We start from the raw sequence: 19,144 nt of genomic DNA, 5'->3' as shown, positions 1-19,144 counted from the left end.
AGCGTTCAGACGAGGTGGCGGTCGTGCCACATACAAATGTCGAAACTTTCGCGAAATGCAGTTATGCGGTGCTGGCCATAAGCTCGGGGCGGCCATCTGATAAGACGAGCAGACAAATACTGAGCGCCCGGGTTTTCCTCTCTGAACGTGTGCTTCATGGAGACCCCTGCGTGTTACGACCGCGGTCGTTCTGCTACAGTTCGACTCGCAATCAAGCGTTCAAAATTGTGTCCTGTATTGCAGCTTGTCTCACCTATAAGGTCACTGGTTACCTGCAATTGGTTAACGAAAAAAATACGCAACCAAATTACGCAAGTAAAAATACGTAATCGATCAAATACTAAACTACCCAAAACTGCAGTTGATTACAAGTAATTAATTTCGTGTAATTAGCCTGGCCCAGTGTCTTACACTACAGTGTCTTTCATGGTTTCTAGATAATTTTTTGCCAGTTATCTCTGAGTCTGTACATGGGCAGAGGGTGGTGGGTGGCGCGTCTTGCTCAGGGGCGTAAAACCGAATCGTTCATTCAACAGCTGATTCAGTGAGACGCTCCTCCATCCATCCAATCGAGCAATCAGTCAACCATCGTATCGTTAGAACTATCAATCAATCAATCAATCAATCAATCAATCAATCAATCAATCAATCAATCAATCAATCAATCAATCAATCAATCAATCAATCAATCAATCAATCAATCAATCAATCAATCAATTTATTCAATTAACTGCTCCTTATTTTATTCAGTTGATCACTCAACCATTGAAACAATGAATTAACCTATCAATTCAACCATCCATTATCCAAAAAAATCAAGCAATCGATCGTTCAATCAATCACAATCCATAAATCAAGCCAACCCATAAATCAAAGATGCATCAGTAAATCAACCTACCTGCTTGGCGGGAGTGCAAGCTGGCTCCCAATTCAAAGCGGTCTCCCCGCGACGACGCAGGCTCCGCAAAAGAAGAAACCCAACCCGCAGAAGAACCCTCTTCGCGACGAGGGTCGACAGCGAGCGAAGGACGAGGGCCCACACGAGGAACGTCGTTCGGCCATCGGCGTTGGAGTCGCCGCCTCGGGCGCAGTTCAGCGCCACGCACGCCAGATCTTGGAAGCCCTCGCAGATGGTAGGCAAATGATACAAAAGGTCTGCTCAAGCTCCCTCGAACAGCAAAACACCGTACATTTTTTTTTTTTGCATAGGGTGTGTACTTATCGGCGAGTCGCTACATGGTAACTATTGCTGGAACCATTGAACGTGACACAAACGCGAGTAGTGTACTGTACGAAACCACTGAAACGCGAACAGTCGATCGAGTTGTTTCGGCTCAGCCGATAGCGGAAAGCTAAAGGACGCGAAGAGGTACGACTGGCGTCACCAGCGGCGTTCGCGACAGGTCTCTCTCGTGAGTTGCTCGTACACTCTTTGTGAAAAACGTATACGTTCGGCTCGGCGCATTCACAATGCATGTCGTTTGGCTGTGTTCTGGGGTTCCTGTGACACTCCCGAAACTCTACAGGAGAAGAGGGAGAGCTCTCTTCGCTCTTGAGGTCGTTGGATCATTTGGGATGCGCCACAGGAACACGTTTTAACAGTCTATTGTCAGCGTGACGCTCGCAGGCAACGTAACCCGTTTACTTTTGCGATGGAAGGAGAGAATGAGAGACAGAACTTTATTGAGCCGAAATAGCCGAGGTCCTGACCAGCGTGGTCTTATCGGAGGAGAAAAAGGAGAGAAAGGCAGGGAAGTGAATCAGACGCGCGTCTTGTTTGCTTCCATACGCGGGGCAAGGGGTTTAAGGGATGAAGCGAAAGAAAGGAGAGGGAGGAAAGAAGGTATTATCAATGCGAGCACATGCAGTTGTCCACCACTTCATGCCTACAATCACTCACTGAGGCCAGTAGATTTACATGAACCGTAGCAATGGCCGCGTCGCTTTATAAGCCTGCGACGCGTTTGGGCCACCATCCAAGAATCTTTTGTCTCTGAAAACGGTGTGTTACCTAATCGGTTTAGCACACTCAGAATGACGTCGCGTTCGATGTCATAAAGATCGCAAAAACGCAACGCAGCTTCTGTTTCTTCACAGTCGTTTCTTAACAGTTGGATGAGTAACAGGTCTTATGGTATATAGCAAAAAGTGGAAGAGGCCAAGTCCGCGGGTCCAGGCCGAGAAGACGTATGTGGGTGACGAGAGCCTTCATGGCATGGGGAGAGGGAGTCCGTCAACCACTCCTCTAAGGTGGCAGGTCGAGAGTTGGTAGATATAGTTGAGCGAGGCTGGTCTGAGTTGCCGCACAAGTTCCCAGGACAGTCCCACAGTACATGACGATCGTCCGGAAAGCCACGGCAGCGTAAGCATACCGGAGTGTCAGCGTTGTCAGAGATGTAGTGTTGTATGTGTGGTGAGGGTGGTGAGTGTCTGCGCCCTCCTGATGAGGACCGTTTCGTGGCGGGACATCGAATGGGGTGGGTGCCAGGTATACAGTGCGATTTTCGGTAACTTCACCCGACCATTCTCTGTGATTGAGCTTGGCGAGAGTGAGAAGTTCTGTGTTAGTGAGATGATCTAGCCAATTCAGGGGAAAGCGTGGAAGGTTAACACGGGAGATGGCGTGGGCCATCTCATTCCACCTCACATTCGAATGGCCATGCATTCATTGTATACGGATCTGTAGGGTGCAAGGAGACGGATTGGTATACATTGTTGTAGAGTTGAGCAGGTGGGTTACTTCTTTCAAACGCTCGACAGGTCGTTTGGCTGCCTCTTCTGATGCATACATTGCAGTTGTGGGGATTGAGTATGGTGGCGGCCTCTAACATGGCCACAGGTTCTGCTATGTTTTATGTCTCGTACGGCCCAGGAAACCGTTCCCTCGGCATCGGCCATGGCTGAACGAAAAGCTGGTACCGCAAGCGTAGGAGAGGCGTCCGTGCAAAGGAACCATTCCGCAGTGGTTTCTGTAGCAAGTCGGGCGTGGTCGTGCCTGGTTCCAATGTGAAATGTGACGGCGATTTGGTACAGGGTGGCCCATGGGGGACGTTTGGGCGGCTTGTCCGGTAAATCGGTGATCGCACAGACCAAGTTGAAATGCCTGTCCTTGCTTTTAATGTTTAATCTAGCGAGCAGGGCCTCCCTGTGGAGTTGCGCGAAGTCGTCGAGGTCGGGAAATAGTGCTATCACATGTACCCCGGCAGTCTTGGCATACTGGGGGGTGCCGAGCACAGATTCGGTGGCTTGCCAGAAGATATTTTACAGCGCAGCTCTTAGGCGCCCGTCCCTACTTTGCGCGTCAGCGTTTTCCCTCGGCGTAACCGAGCGAACGAACACAGCGAAAGATGAAAGACCGAACGCGGAGCGCAGCGGGGGATGAAAGACGGCGACAGCGAAGAAAGCGCTTGGAGGAAAGCGGAGGAGGAGAGGATGGCAAAACGTGAGAAGAAAAGTGCAAGACGGGCTCTCAGGCGACAACCCCTGCGAGATGGCTCCAGAGTAACGCGCCGTCATCTGTTCACCGATGGCATGGGGCACGCGTCTACCGATACCGTATATGGAAACAAAGCGCTGCATGAGCGGAGGTCTGTCTGCGGCGGCTGCTGCGAATCGCGCCCACATGTCACCCACAAGCTCCCTCTCTCCATGTCCCGGTTAGCGAGTCAGTGGCGCCACACTTCGCACCGTTTTCAATGTGCCACACGAGACAGATTGTCCGCGCCAGCCGAAATGAAAACACGTATATAGTTGTGCTCAAGTTTCGCATTAGGGAGTATCGTAATGGTCGGTGAATTTTTTTTAAAAGTGCGTTGCGTGTTCGTCAGAGTCACGTAGGACAATTGGTATAACACTATGAGGAGGAGGGCCAGGACCAATGTCATATGGCGTAACTTACTTTTTTGAATGTCGCGTAATTTTCTTATTGCGCAAGTAAGGAGAAGTTTAACCTGGAGAAGCTGTTGAGGGATGTGTTGGAGCCATATGTTGGTTTTTCCTTTCACCTGTGACCAGGAACCGAGAAATTTGATGCATTCTTTCCTGAGAATGGGCGAGTCCGCGATTGATAAATGTATAAGGTACCTGTGTTTGCGTGAGCTCGGGTTGGTGCCGTAAGGGAGCAGTATGTATTCCAGTTCGTTACTGGAAAGATCAAGGCCTCGTTTGTGGGGGAATTTGTGTACGGCGCATCGATGGCTGTTTGACGTGTGTCTTGTATGGGTGTGTGGTCCAGACTGAAGTGTCATTGAAATGTACCTGTGCAAATCTGTTCAGGGCCAGCAAGAAGAGCGTCGGCGGCAGGCTAGACTCTTGAAGGCACTTCGCATAGAACGCAGCGAGTGCAGGATTTCGTGAGTTTACCTTGACTGAGACCACTCGTCCATTAGGGAAGTTGCTAATGTAGTTGTACATGCACTTTTGACAAAGACTATACATATTTGCGTCCTTTGCAATTTGCTAGGCTGCGCATTAACCAAGCACTTAGCTGTCGCCGCTAAAATCGCCGAGTATACTACGTACGTGTGGCACACGCCGGCCAGATAATTCGTCGCAAAAATTCCAGTAGATACTATCCGTAATGCAGAAGAGCACGCATTTGGGCTGGTTGGTTCATGATTAGAAGCAGAAAACAGCGCTCAGTAACAGGACGAAGAGAGGGACATAGGCCACAGCGCTGACTAACAACCAAGTGTCTTTATTCGTTCAGTCAGCATACATATATACTCTACGGCTATCTCAAAGCAATCTCTCTTCGTCGTGTTGTTCAGCGCTGTTTCGTGCTCTTTATCCGTAATGCTTTTGAAAGACAGTGTTAATTTCTTCGAAATCATTGTGCATTCTACACTCATTTTGGATTTTGATGATCTCTAACGTTTTCGGCGGCGCTTCAACTGGTCTTCTTTTAATAATTTACCCTACTCTCACTTCTACTGGGTCCATCTCTTGGCTCCCACTTGGCCAATCATGCTCGTAGGGTGGCGCGACACGAAGTGAGTCGCGTGCTTGCACAAGAGGAACTGAGCTGGCTCCGCAGATCTCCCTATCGAATGCACGCCTCAACTGGTTTCTCCCTCCACTGCATCACAAGAGGTCCACTACATTCCCCCTCGCATTCCTTCGTAAATGGGGCGACTGACCCACGAGGAATTAGGCTGGTGCCGAAGGTCCCCGTTGAGCACGAGTCTCACCTAAGTCCCTTCATGACCTATGATGACCCCATCACATTTCCACCCTCGCACAGCTTTACAACAATGGCGATCTGCACATGCATGGTACAACTTGAATTGAGCTGTACCGCACATTCCTACCTATTACGCGTCTTACCTCAGTCTCCCCTCACGTTCACAAGTCTCACATTTCTCCTCACCTCTTTATAAGGGTGGCGTGATAGACATGCTGGCCCAAGAGGAACTGAGCTGGTGCCGAAGATCGCCATGGAGTGCGCACTTCACCCTCAGTTTGTCTCACGCTCTGTCGCAATAAGCCACTCAATATAATCCCTCCTCCCATTCCTTGACAAGAGAGGTGTGACATCTGCTTGAGCGAGAGGAACTGAGCTGAAACCGCAGATCCCGGTGGAGCACACGCTTCGCCTCAGTGTCCTTCGCGCTCACAAGGCCCACATTACATTTACCCCCCCCCCCCCCCCCCCTTCCTTGCACGCCTCATCACATTTCCCTTCACAGTCCTTCGGGACAAACCGTCCTAAGGTTCTTTTATCCATACCATGCTAGCAGTGGGATTGTGACCCCACGGAACCTCCGGCGGCAATTTTCTGCCGCTCAAGTGCACTAGGATTAAGAAATAACTTTGTTGAGTAGTGCACTACGGGTACACGTCTCTATAATGTCTTCAAATTGAGAAACACGCTCCACACGTTGAGCTTATGTATGTAGCCTCTTTATGCGTTTCGCCGTAGAATTCGAATAAATGCCGTTTCATCTTCTTAGCAAAATGCCAGCAGTAGAGTATTACTAGATTGTATATGGAACCTATTGCAACTCTTAGGCTCGTAGTTGTCCACTAAATTTAGTGGGCCACTCTGAAGGTCGATATGTATGTATGTATGTATGCTTTATTTCCACAAAAACTAAATACAGCTTTGCGGGGATAAAGTGGGGAAAAAAGCTGCTCGTAGCAGCTTGACCAGCCCCAAATACCCTTAATACAAAAAGAAAATAAGGGAGCAGCAGAGTGGAAATACAGTTTTTCCAAGTACTTACATATTCAAGCATTACAACATATCATGCATACGCATCGCAAATCAGGTGAGGAAAAAAAAATACAACGAAAGCAAGATGTGAGCAAGCAAGCAAAAACACGAAATCTCACTGCACTTCAAAAGCACATAGGCATTGTACAATTCACATATGAGAGAAAAAATCAAGAATATCAGGAGGAGAACAAGTTGCAATATCAATTTTATTAACAATATTAACAATAATATTGAAGGTCTTCTCGGACCTGTGTGTGTAAGAACCATGAATTAGCGCTGCTGCAGACGCTAGCACATCAGCAGCAATGGAATCACCATTTTGAATAAGCCCTGTACAGCAGACTGTCAGAACCGAAAACCCTCTTTTAATGCGTTGATCTCTCGTCTCGACCCAATAATAATAATAATAATAATAATAATAATAATAATAATAATAATAATAATAATATTAATAATAATAATAATATTATTATTAATAATAATAATAATAATAATAATAATAATAATAATAAGTACGGTGCGTTACCGTTACTTTGTGTTCTGTTGCCAAATTCTTCCCATTCGTAAGAACGAAGCTTTTCTTAAACATGTGTTCATAACTGACTCGCTGCATACACCATTTATATAGCTTACGTAATGCGTGCAATAGATAACCAGTATTCTGGAGTAGCAGACGAATCGCAAGGAAAGTGAAACAAACTCGAGGACTGCAGAAGATTAGATAGAGGGATCAGAGGAACGAATTTGGTGTCATTATACGAAGTCAGCTGGCGCAAGTCAGGGAAACTAGAGATTGATAGACAAAAGGCCTTCGTTCTTCATGAACATCATTTAGGCTGCTGCAGTTGCTGGTGGTGATGATTACGGCTTACGGTTGAACAGTAAATGGTTCACTGTTCACGTCTAAAGGTAAATTTGAGCCGGATTCCAATGCGTTTTTTTTCTCCAAGGGCCACTCGGAGACTTGGACGTGTCCAACGGAGTTCCCCTGGTGTCGAGGTTACCTGAGTATCCACCCTCAAAGAGCGAGGTGGAGTCACATGACGTCCACAAAGGCGGGACCGCGAGGCGTTACGTGTTGCGTAGGCTGCTGGCCGTTAAGGAACAGATGGGCGATGATTCGGCGGACAACTCTGTCTGGCCCCACGCCTTCACGTCGCCTCAGCCTCAGAGCCTGGCCCAGCTTGCAAACAGACCGAGAAGGTTGAAGCGGGCGGTCGCCCATCTGGACGACCTCCGCAGAGCCGATAACGACGAACCAGGCCAAGAAAGAGGCACGTACGTCTTGCTCCTGTCGGACGACGAAGGCGACCTCATTGACGTGGAGAGCGCGCGCCAGGTTGAAGGGCAGCTTGGGCATGGTGGCAGCGGAGGCGTCGGCGAAAGCGTGACCGAGTTCCTGCCACTCCTCCGAGACATTGCCGGAGGACGTCTGCGCGGGCCGCGGCTTCGCCGGGACCGAAGAGTGCGCGGCGACGTCTTCTTCAGCGAAGACGTCCCTCCGGTGCACCACGAAGCAGAGAGCCGGGACGCTTACGGCGGTGACGACGTCGTCCTCGACGGTAGGGTCGTCGGGGAGAACGAGACCGAGTTCTTCCCGCTGCCCGTGGACGTCAAGAGCTACAGAGGACGTCCCCAGGGCCATCCTCACCACGACGACGTCCTCTTCGACGAAAAGGAGAGCGCGCCAGCCTTGCCGCTGTGGGATGACGCCGGCGTGTGGACGTGGGCCACCGAGTCGTCGATCGCCGTCCACCAGCGCGGGCGAGGGGACCGCAAAGGCGAGAGCGAAGGCGCCGTGCTCTCCTGGCGTAGAGGCGTTCCCGCCGCTCGACCGCAAGGCGGGTTGGCCGGTTCTTCGGGGTTTCCAGGATATCGGAGAAGTCGCAGTCCCATCGTCGTTGAGGTGTCGAAGGAGAGCGAGGCCAGGCACCACGAGAGACGCCGTTTGAACGTTGGGCCACTTCGGGCGCCCCCTAGTACTTCAGCGCAGGCTGGCGAACGTTTCAGCAGCGACAGCGATGGGAACGGCAGTCGACGTTTTTTGAGGGTCTGGCGGAACCACTCGTCCATGTCGCCTGTCGCGCGGCGCATCTACCGCAAGCGGCTTCACGGCAGGCGCGACTACAGGCAAGCTCTGGTGAGTGGGCGCGAAATCGCCCTTGAAACGCGGTGCTCACATGCGTGCCGACTAGCCCCCCCCCCCCCCCAAATATTTCGTAAACATTATGAATTTGGGATCTTTTTACGTCGTTTGGGAATGTTGGGCAGAGTTTCATGAGAATAAGTTGTGTTCGCGAAAAAAGTTTTGTTCGTCGGTCTGAGTACAGCTGAAAGCGTTCTTATGGCGAAAAATGGTGAGAGGGGTAATTGTTTTGAGGAAGTTTTTTTGCAGGCAAGTTCTTGAAGCTGAGGAAATTTGCAGCAGGATGGTCACTGGCATAGTCAATTATGTCTACAGAAAAAAAGAAACGTGTTTCTTTTACTTGCCTCTCTTTCGAGCTCTAAGTATTCTCCATTTTCTGTGGCCAACTTTCGCCGAGCGTCCCCTCTTGTTGAATTTCTTTCTCTACTGTCACACTGCGATGCGTAGCGACGCTAGACGCTGCCACTGGTAGCCAACGTAGTCTAAATGCGTCACGCGTGGCCAAAACTGTGAGTCACGAAGCCAATTAAAGCGCGGATATCCGTGCCTTAAGTAGATTTGCTACTCCCAGTCTTGGCACTCTTTGGTTCTCCACCGTCAGTACGTATGCAGCGTGACATCATACTGTTATATACATATACCTATAGGTTCAGGTTTCTCCCGCCCTTCCGGCCCCTCCGGCCCCTCCGGCCACTGGCGAAGCCGGACAGAACACGGACAAGTCCGTGGCGGACATGATCAGCGCCGCCCTGAAGCTGTTCACGGTGGACGCGATCGTGGGCATACTGAAGCGGTTCGACGGCTGCCGTGACACCAGGCACTCGCTGTTCAACCTGGTCGGGCCGGACTTGGCCGTCGACATGATGACCGCGTTCGTGGGCAACAGCAGTCCCTGGCTGAGCGTTCTCGAGGAGCAGGGGGCGCCGCCCAAGTTCGACGCCGTCGACGGAATGACGGCCGACCTGTCGTCGCTCCAGCTGCCCGCCGAGGTCGAGGTTAGCCTCAAGGGAGTCGCCGAACAACCGCTGACACCGGCTTTCTTCGGAGACGTCGAGCGGAACGTGCGTGGTGCAGTTTGTTGCATTAGTTTGGGCGCTGTACCCCCAGTGCCATTGACATTATGGTGGGTTTTTATCTGAGTTAGCAGAAACGGGGTAGGGCGGGGGGGGGGGGGGGGGGGGGGAGAGGTGTCAGCGAAAAAGACATAGCTGTCGATGTTCCTGGTTGAAAGGTAAATGGAAGAAAGCGGAGGCTTACACAGAGAGGTGAGTTGTGCGGCGGGCCAATGAAGCCGGAAAGCCAACTTCGAAGCGCGCAGTGCTGCTTTGAGAGAACTGATGAAAGCCTCGCACTGAACAACCTGTCGTCGAGGCTTGCTCGAAAGGTGCGCGTCGAGTGGGAATTTGGCGGTCGATAGGGTGCGAACCTATGCAGAGGTAGCCTAAAAGGCGTGACTGGTGAGCTACTTCGTATAGTGCGTGACGTAAGATGGACGTGTTACCGGGGTCGTCTGAGGGTGTGTGTGTGCGCGCGCTTGATGGGTCACCTCGAAAAGTCAGTGGTTTGGCACCGTGCCTGGGTCTGTAGTAGTAGCGTAGTAAATTGGTCGTTTATTTTTTTAAATAAAATCGAGAAAAGGGAAGTAAAAGAATGTTATTGCTGCTAACACTGTAAATGTATAGCCACATCTGCTGACACTAAACAGTGGTCAGCGATGGTGATGGGCTTGAAGGGGAGAGGGGGGGATCAGGAAAGAGGAAGTGAGGACAGACCAGGATGAAAGAAAGTACTTTCTTGTTGCACACTCTGGTACAAAAATGCTAATAAATAGGATGAACTAGGTCAACACAATAATAACCACAGTGTACCCCTACTCTCACTTCGGTGCATTGCTAGTGAAACCGGCCCCGTGCACCGGGCTTTGCACTGCTGAGGGTCATTTGCTTTTCCTGCCTGCATGAACCTGCGTTGCCGTTTTCTTTGCTTCTTTCTTGCTCAGGCGACGAAGGCGAGCACGGCCCTGGAAGCCGTCATTGCGTCCAGGGCGGCGCTGATGTACTGGCAGAAGACGTCACAGGCACACGCACCACATGTGGGTATACCGGGTCAATGACGGGCTAGTTCTGTATCGCGGAAGTAGCCAACTATTTTTTCTGTTCAGCGTCGGAGTGATCGGAGTTCAAAAAAAAAAAAAAAATCTGCAGATCCCACACACTGTGGGAATCGCTTTAAGCGAAGTTTTGTCTGCTGTTTGCGTTCATTGATGTTATTTGTCGGTGATGTTGAGGGTATACGACAGTCGTGACCTGATGTGAAATGTTACCTTGCCTGCATCACTCACTCGTGTTTGTTGTTCTTGCTCCGCTCGACGCTTTTGCGAGCCTCCGTCTACTCGGCGCTAAGTGCGCGCTTCGGCGCCATTCTGGGTTGTAGTGTTGTAACTCACAGAACTGACCCCTCTCTCTCTATTCCCTCTCTGACACTCGCCCCACCTCGTCACGGAGACAAGCGCTGCAGCTCCTGCACTGCATTTGTGGAGGATCAGGCCTAGTTACGTCGTCTAGAGCACATTGTGCTTCTCGGTTGGTCTTCCGTTTGTGCCACACACCTGTCGTGTATTATCTCGGCAGAAAATCTGATTTCTGCAGAAAATCCGCAGAAATCATTCTCAACCACAACCGCGCAGACGCTCCATGTGGCTCAAACCTTGCCTTAAATTCTTTACGAAGGTATTCCTCGGAATTTCGGGAATGGCAGCTCATAAACGAATCTCGTGAAACGAAACACCGACAGGGCATGCCTTTTATTTGTGACACGGCCACATCTCAACCAGATCCCGACGCGGACGGCGTTGGCGGCGTGCGGGACAGCAGCAGCGACAGGAACGGGGAAGGCGAAGAAAGAGGCAAAAAATGCTTCGCTTTAAAAATAATAAAATTGGCAGTTTTGCCCGAAGGCGAAGTAATTGAGCACGACAGCAAGGTTTGTAGCGCTTCCTTCGATTTTTTCGCACGGTGTTACTGGCGTAGGCGATCATGGCAGGACGCAGTACGCGACATACAACCGCTGCTGCGCTGCAGGAACAACGCCCTGACAGACACCAGGCGTCTCATAACGCTGGCGCCGCGAGCAACTCCTCCAGCGGCGTCACAGACGTCGCACCCCGATAGCGCAAACCGACGCAAGAACAGTCGGCGGTTGTCGGTGCACAATGAAAGCGTTAGATATAGGTCACCGCCACGTTGGAAACGCGAGTGCTGTGATTTTCAGCGCGAGCGTTTGATAGATTTATCTTGACGTTAAATAACTGCTCTGCTCAGAGCGGTACATGCACGACGGTGTGGTATTGTAATGGAATGTGCGCCAAGGATTGCTTTAATAAAGGACATGCCGCTCAGGCGCTTGTACATCCAACACTAGGAAGGGCAGATTATAAAGAGATGCTAGACATGACTACAGTTCCAAGTCCAAAAATCCTGGCGCGTCGAAGTCCTTATGTGGCTATCCTACTCGCCCGAGGGCTCGTTGTATAGCGGTTGCCGTTGAGGACGCAGCGCTAGTCTGTCATAGGTCTATAGCTGCTGGCCCCTCTCGAAGAGCCTCGGACGTTAATGTCCTCTGTGAAGGCTGTTGAGGACGCGCGGCGCTTTTTTTCGGTTCAGAGGGATCCAGACCGCTCTTGAATTGCGTCGGTTGTTGATGTCCACTCTCGTGACCGCTGGCGCCGCGCCGGTATTCGCATCGCACCGCATCGAACCACTATGCCTGCAAGCAGGCGCGCGCACTCGCACGCACGAACGCTCACAGACACACCGTTGTGAAGTAGATCGGCAGTAATCGTATAGAAGTGAAACACGAACAGAGTAGAAACCTGAACAGAACCCCTCAGCAGGAGCGCTAAAAAATGTGCGTGCGCTTGACGTTCACGCCAGCAGCGGTGCTTGAATCTAATTACGCGTTACAGCCGGTAAACCTCTTTCGGCGTAATGTCCGGAATCGCACACCGGCTTCCACGGATCGGGGTAGCCAGGAGGGCACCTGTGGTAGCGGGGAGGTTTCGGATTAATTTACACCATGCACTTGCATGTTTTGGAACGTTCGCATAACTCCGAGCATACGCGAGCGCCGACGCATTCCTTTCCCACCGGGATGCAGTCACCGCGGCCGGGGTTCGAACTCGTGACCTCTTTCTCGGCAGCAGAACGCCATTACAGCTCTGCCATCGCCATGGGTGCTCTAGCTTTCTAAATTTCCACGACTCATAATCACGGTTTTATATAAATGCGCAAAGACAATAAGTTTTCTGCGCGCATGGATATTTAAAGGGGAAATGTGGCACTTGTAACGAAAGTTTCTGTTTGATATCAATATTACCGAGTCACAAACCGTTTAAAGACAAAATATATTCTGTTAGACGCCCTACATTGTTGCAACGTCCCAAAATGCACACTGGGTTATGAGACAGAGTATTGCTTTGCAATTGGCCAATCTATATATAAATTCCATATGGACAACCAACCTTGGGTTTGATTGTCCACTTCGGGACGTTATACCTAACTTGTTTTGTTGTAGCGCAAGCTGAACAAGGACAACAGAAAGGCACATCTGACGCACACAACGCTAACTTTCAACATCAGATTTATTTCCCGTGCTCGTCGCTATATATACACCCTCGAAGCGTCATACAACACGTGTAATATTCCAGTAAAACAGAACGAAGAATTAACAAAAAAATAAACTGGGAACCACAGGCAAGCACTTTTTTAACTCACATATTCACAGACATGTATACGTTCAGCGCGAACAAAGATAATTGAGTTCTTTTGAAGATAATTAAATGGAAAGTTTACTGACGCATGCGTCGCTGAATGTTGATATGTGTCTAGCTTCTATTATCAAGCGCGTCATTTCACACCTGCTTCTACTCATGATGACTATTTCTTTAAATCTAGGTTTGCATTTGCGTCTCTGGCAATGGATGGCAAGAAAGCCGACAGCGGCCAAGTTATTTTGTTATTGTGTTCTCGTAGTCGGTCATTTATGCGTCTACCTGTTTGGCCAATGTACGATGTAGGGACGATCTAAGAAAGATCCACCACTGGGAATGGATATGTTGACTTCGCATTTACGGCCGTAATTTGGATAAAAAAGAGGGGCAAAGACTATGTTTCGCACTCGGTCTACTTGAGAGCCACGTATAATAAGCAATTTTGTCCGCTTTAAATGTAGCATTAGATGCGATTTACAGCATTGTGCTATCGTTTTTCACTGCTGAGTTACAGAGCTGTAAACTTCATAGTTTCGTTTTCGGAAAATACGATATTCAAAATATTTTTTTTTAAATTGACGGCTTACACAGAAAGTCAGCTCTAAACAGTCACTAGAGTTTAACGTTTCCTTTTAAATGTAACAAGCCTAATCAAATTTGGTGTAGTACTTGCCCAGAAAAACGATTTCTCATTTCCCATGTACTTAGATAGCAGTCCCCGAGCTAACGCATCCTCTTAAGTGCAGCACCCTCTGTGCACGCTGTAGATAAGCACCCTCTGTGCACGCTGCCTTGGGCAGTACACTTGGGGCAGCACTGCTTGGGGCAGTACAAGTGAGTCTCTTCGGGGCATATATAGCTGAAACACTTGCCCCTTTACCTCCTCCACTGCTCGTTTAGGCTCAGCAGTACGTGACCAGCGCGATTGCCGCCCTGGACGGGATCACCATCGCCAAAAGGAAGAGCCTGAACGATAGTGTGGTAAGCGCACTGTGTCGCTAGTGAAAAAAGCTATAGAGTTTAGAAGGGCCGTGGCCGTTCTAGGCAACAACGAGAATTAGGGGCAAAGAAATAAATATTGCCAGCCACTACTCCAGTTGAGCGCTATGCGTAATCCGAAGCTTTCTTGTTTTGTAGTGCAGAAAAGGCATTCATGAACCGTGGTAATACTCTGAAACGAAACGCACACCGCAGACCGTGGAGATGAAAATTTACGTGACATTGCGTTGTTAGAGTTGTCGATTATGTACAATATTGCAATGTTACATTGTTAGAGTGTGCGAGATTACAACACGTATACATACTATATCAATTTACACAATTACTAAATGTTCATCGGTTCATTGATTGCGGTTCTCACCGTGGCTTGAGCGGTGACATCACTGGTGGTTTTATTGGTGAATTTACCGGTATGGGCGGAGCAAATGTCAGCAGAGCGCAAGACATCGGTGTGCACTTTTGGAAGAAGCGAGACGCGCTATCCCTAGAATCCCAGAGTGGATGTGTCGAGCGATGAGCGATCGCGCAGTGTTGGATTCATCGACGCCCTATCGGGTTTGAAGGTCACATTACCGAGTTTCAGCGTGTGTCCGGTATTCCGCTAAACGCAGGTGGACTGGGCGTTTTGCCGGATGGGCGGAGGCGCAAATGCCAGTGGTCTGCACGGTGCAGCCACCTCTAATTTTACTGGCTTAATTAGCATTCCAAATAGTTGCTGAACCAATTACATATACGAGATCCGTACTTGGTTTCTCCCGTGTCCTCGGCAATTTAAATGAGCCATATCTGGTTATGATGTGGTAAAAATAAGAAGCAGAAGAAGCAGCACAAGAAAAAACCGTCTTAATGTTAGCGGCTATGCAACAGAAGACAAGCGGGAAGAAAGTGTAACCGAGGTGTCCCGCAATACAAAGAGGAAATCTGGTGTATTGATTGTTATTCTCCACAAAAAAAAAGTAAAACTCGGGACATTTGGCCATCCCCGACCGGGTCACGTTGGGACTCGGGCACATTTACTCTTAACTCGGGATTGTCCCACTAAATTCGAGACAGTTGGCCACCCTATGTGAGCGGTGCTGCATGAGACTTGCATAAGATGAAAATTTTGACCATTGAGGGGTGCATCAACGTGAACATTGCACGAGATCACACATTGCATATAGTAAACATTTAGTAAACGCAACTACATCACATCGAGCATCACAGTTAGCTTTACACATACGCATCACCTACGCATCACGTACGCATCACATGCACGTAGGCATCACATTTAGCTTTACAGCACTGTATTAACCGCATCACGTGACTCCCAACATAGGCGTTTCATCTGCATATCCTTTTGTTGTCTTTTTCGTTTATGGGTGTGGGTTGATTTTCTGAGCGAGCGCACGAAACAGCTGTGGACATTGAAATTTCCAGCGATTAAACAAAGCATTTAGGCTGCCCACGTATTTGTTGTTTCGGTGTACCAATAGCAGTTTTACCATGGCAAATCTCACCATGTTTGCATTGCTTAACTCGTGGTTGCATGACCTCAGAATGGTGCTCTCAAACAGCCTTTACTGTTGGTTTTTTAATGTTATGAATACAAAAGAAAAGTCTGAGATTGTATTACACATAACTCCTTTCCTGAGTGACAAGCGTTTTTTATATTTGTACCAGTATAGGTAACCTAGCGCTATACATGCGTACTGTGAAGCTAAGGTTAGGTCATTGAATGTCGTTTTCATGATGCACTAGATGTGAATACCTTCCAATTGTCCTTTGATGACACGCTGTTCAGTTGAACGAGCAACTCCATTCTGGACGGAGTTACTTGTATTAAATCATATAAATAAGCTTCTCTTTTTTAAAACTGCAGGCGCCACACAACTATCTAATTGCACTTTTTTGGAGATGTTAAAAAGAAAACATAGCCAATGAGACGCATTGGTTCTTTGAATATATTTAATGAATATATTTATGAATATACGATATTCAGAGCCGAAGCCTTTAGTTCCGAAGGAGTTAACGCTGGACACTTCAACTTTCAGCAAAATGTCGTCACCGCCTGCGATGATTTGAAGAAAGCCATGACAGTCGACCAGAAAACGCCTTTGAAGGTCAGTGCTATACTTCAACTGCCTTTTATACGATGTTGTCGTTAGTTTCCGATTCAGTAAATCACTGGGACATGGGCTTGCCGATCGATTGATTGAATGATACTGATTTGTCCGTTCCTATTCCTCGGTGGTTATGTGGCTTGTGATGTTCGGCTGCAGGGCTAGATGTTGTTGGTTTCATTTCGAACAGCGGGGACTTCATTTGTGTGGAGCGCGGGTTGCTAACACGGTCGTGCACAGAGGTAGACATAAAAATAAACGAAATAGGCAGACAAAGCTATTTCGGAAGCGACAAATACTGCACCCCGTAGCCTCGGAGTTGCTTTCGGATATAAAAATAAATAAATAAATCAATCAATCAATCAATCAATCAATCAATCAATCAATCAATCAATCAATCAATCAATCGATCGATCGATCGATCGATCGATCGATCGATCAATCAATTTACGTTTCCATAGGTTAAAAAGTTAGTTTAGGGCAATGCGAAAAACTGCACAGGACGACTCATAAGTCGGAAAAATAAAAGCAACCCAAATGAACTCACAATAAATATATTTTTTTTGTACAGGGCTCACTGGGACCCAAATTGACCCTAATTATTATCATCTGGGCTCACTCGGTCTCAGATTTACCAAAACTATATTATGCCGGGCCCTCACTCGCACTCAGACTCAACAAGATGTTACTCAGCCGGGCCCATTCGGACTCGGACTCGCCAAGACCAGATTCAGCGGGACCCCATTCGTACCGCCTCACCAGACTCGGACTCGGGACAGGCCCACTTAGACTCCCGAACCCTCAATCGCTCAGATTCACAGCATTACGGACGCGCACTAATGGAATCATGGATTCGCACGCCATTCAAACTCAATGAAATCATCCACTTACTGACTGGATTCGAACTCGTAGTTTTGTAGCCTATCCAAATCGCCAGCCCACTAAAAAGGCTCGCTGATTCAGAGCAAGATCAGAGCTCACTTCAAAGTCACATTTACATTTGCGTCTACTCGCACGCACTGCCACGCACTCACCCGCACACTGGTGTGTTCACACTAACACATGTTCATTCATGGCCATAATTCCGTCCGCTCACACCCACCGTCGCTTGATATTCCAACTAACCCCCATTCGTATTCAAAGGAGCCCAACTCATTTTTGCACTGTGTTTGTCAGCAATGAATCACGCTCACACCGCAGGTATGCGTGCATCCTCGCGCTTGCACCTATCTCGTTAGACTGAATCTCAATGAGCCTCATTTTTCCCAGTGGGCCTAAGTGCCTCGGGAGTCAAGGCGAGCGTAAGTGGATTCAAACTTGACAAAACCATGTGATTTGAAGCTCTCTTGAGTTTGGTACTCTGAATTACCCGAGTCCGTATCGCGCTCCATGTTTTGTGCGACGTCACATGAGACTGCATGTTTTTTTTTTTTTTCGGACTGTCCTGTGGCCGTACACCGTAGAACGGGATTTTGATGCTCCCCGCAGGATTACCTGAAGACGAACCTAGACCAGTGGCCGGTTCTGCAGCAAAACCTGACATCAAGCCTCGACGTAATCAAAGACATGCTCCCGAATATACGGAAGCAAGTCAACTCGGACATCGCCTCCTTCATCGACCATGCCAGGACTCAGGCTAGTCTTGTTTCTTATACAAATTATTTACATTCGGGGCCGAACCTTCACAGAGGACTAGGGGTTGCAAGAATGCACCAATCTAAAGAACAACAACGAGAAAAGTATACGTAGTACGAGATGCCAACGAACGAAACAATGTTATTAATTAGAATACTCGAAAACACCAGTCTTGAGTGCATTGGCATCCGTTGTTGAGGCGACAAAGGAAGGCAGGGAGGCTGTTCGAATCTGTTTGTTTTCTGGGACGAAGGAATTGAAGTTTGTGCTGGTGCGACTCGCTTGTAATCTGACCTTGAATATACGGGTCCCGGATATATGCTGCATACTCTAGTTGGTATCTTGCTAGCGTTCTATAGAGAGAGCGGGCTCTTTGCTCTTTGTATAGGATTTCGCTACTGTACACACGCGCATTGCATTGTACGGTGGCCGAGAGGAAAATAATGTTTTTGCGATTCCGGTATTTCCATCACGTGCACCAGAATATGACGTCCCAGCTGAAGGATAGTGATATTCTTGGGAGCCGTCATACACTTAGCACTATGGAAGACGTGCCGTAAATCAAGTGTATCTCGGGTTTTGGCCCCAAATCTTATGAACGGTGAAAAATTCGGCAGAACCCATCTTACAATGACTTGCACTGAATCAATTTAGCGACACAACGTATTGCCACCAGTCAGAACGAATTATGTGTGGGGTGTGTTGTGCAGCAGGATTCATCTTTCGCGCTTTGGATGGACGGATGATGGATGGACGATGCATGGATGATGGATGGATGAACGGACGGACGGATGGACGGATTTCCTGGGTATACTTTGTGGCGTAAATACATTTCTTGAAAAGGGACAGAAGAAACGAAGGCAGTGAAGCGCCAAACTACTAGATGTTTAATGACAGCCTGAACAAACGTATAGAAGAAAAGAAAAGAACAGAAATGTGCTTTATCCAAAGTATGTTATTATGACCATGTTGTTCTGTCACACCTTGGCTCCCTGCGCATGAGCGGCAGTTGTCCTTTCTTTTATACGTTTCTTCAGGCTGTCATTAAACAGTTGGTAGTTTGGTGCTTCACTGTCTTTCTTTCTTCTGTCCCTTTTCAAGAAACGTATTTTGCGCCGCAAAGTATACCTAGGAAATCTAAGCACCAACTTGCCCACGAAGAAGTCCTTTTGGGACGGACGGATGGATGGATGCTATGAGCGCCCCCTTTGGAACGGGGCGGTGGGTTGCGCCACCAAGCTCTTGTTACTATATTGCCTAATATCCTATCGATCATC

At 48.6% G+C, this 19,144-nt stretch overlaps 1 protein-coding gene across 1 annotated transcript; it reads left to right on the top strand.

Annotated features, from left to right (window-relative positions):
• The first annotated feature begins 862 nt into the window (after positions 1-862).
• Positions 863-18,015, top strand: LOC126529234 (uncharacterized). The gene is made up of 7 exons (XM_055069461.1): positions 863-1,133; positions 7,168-8,357; positions 9,011-9,424; positions 10,363-10,455; positions 14,032-14,112; positions 16,164-16,232; positions 17,721-18,015. The coding sequence occupies exons 2-7, from the start codon at positions 7,326-7,328 to the stop codon at positions 17,979-17,981; spliced, it is 1,950 nt and encodes a 649-aa protein (XP_054925436.1). The 5' UTR covers positions 863-1,133; positions 7,168-7,325; the 3' UTR covers positions 17,982-18,015.
• Positions 18,016-19,144: the final 1,129 nt, after the last annotated feature.

This window comes from Dermacentor andersoni, chromosome 8 (genome assembly GCF_023375885.2).
Source record: "Dermacentor andersoni chromosome 8, qqDerAnde1_hic_scaffold, whole genome shotgun sequence".
In the NCBI taxonomy this organism is placed as follows: Eukaryota; Metazoa; Arthropoda; class Arachnida; order Ixodida; family Ixodidae; genus Dermacentor; species Dermacentor andersoni.
This window is presented reverse-complemented; position numbering and strand designations above follow the sequence as displayed.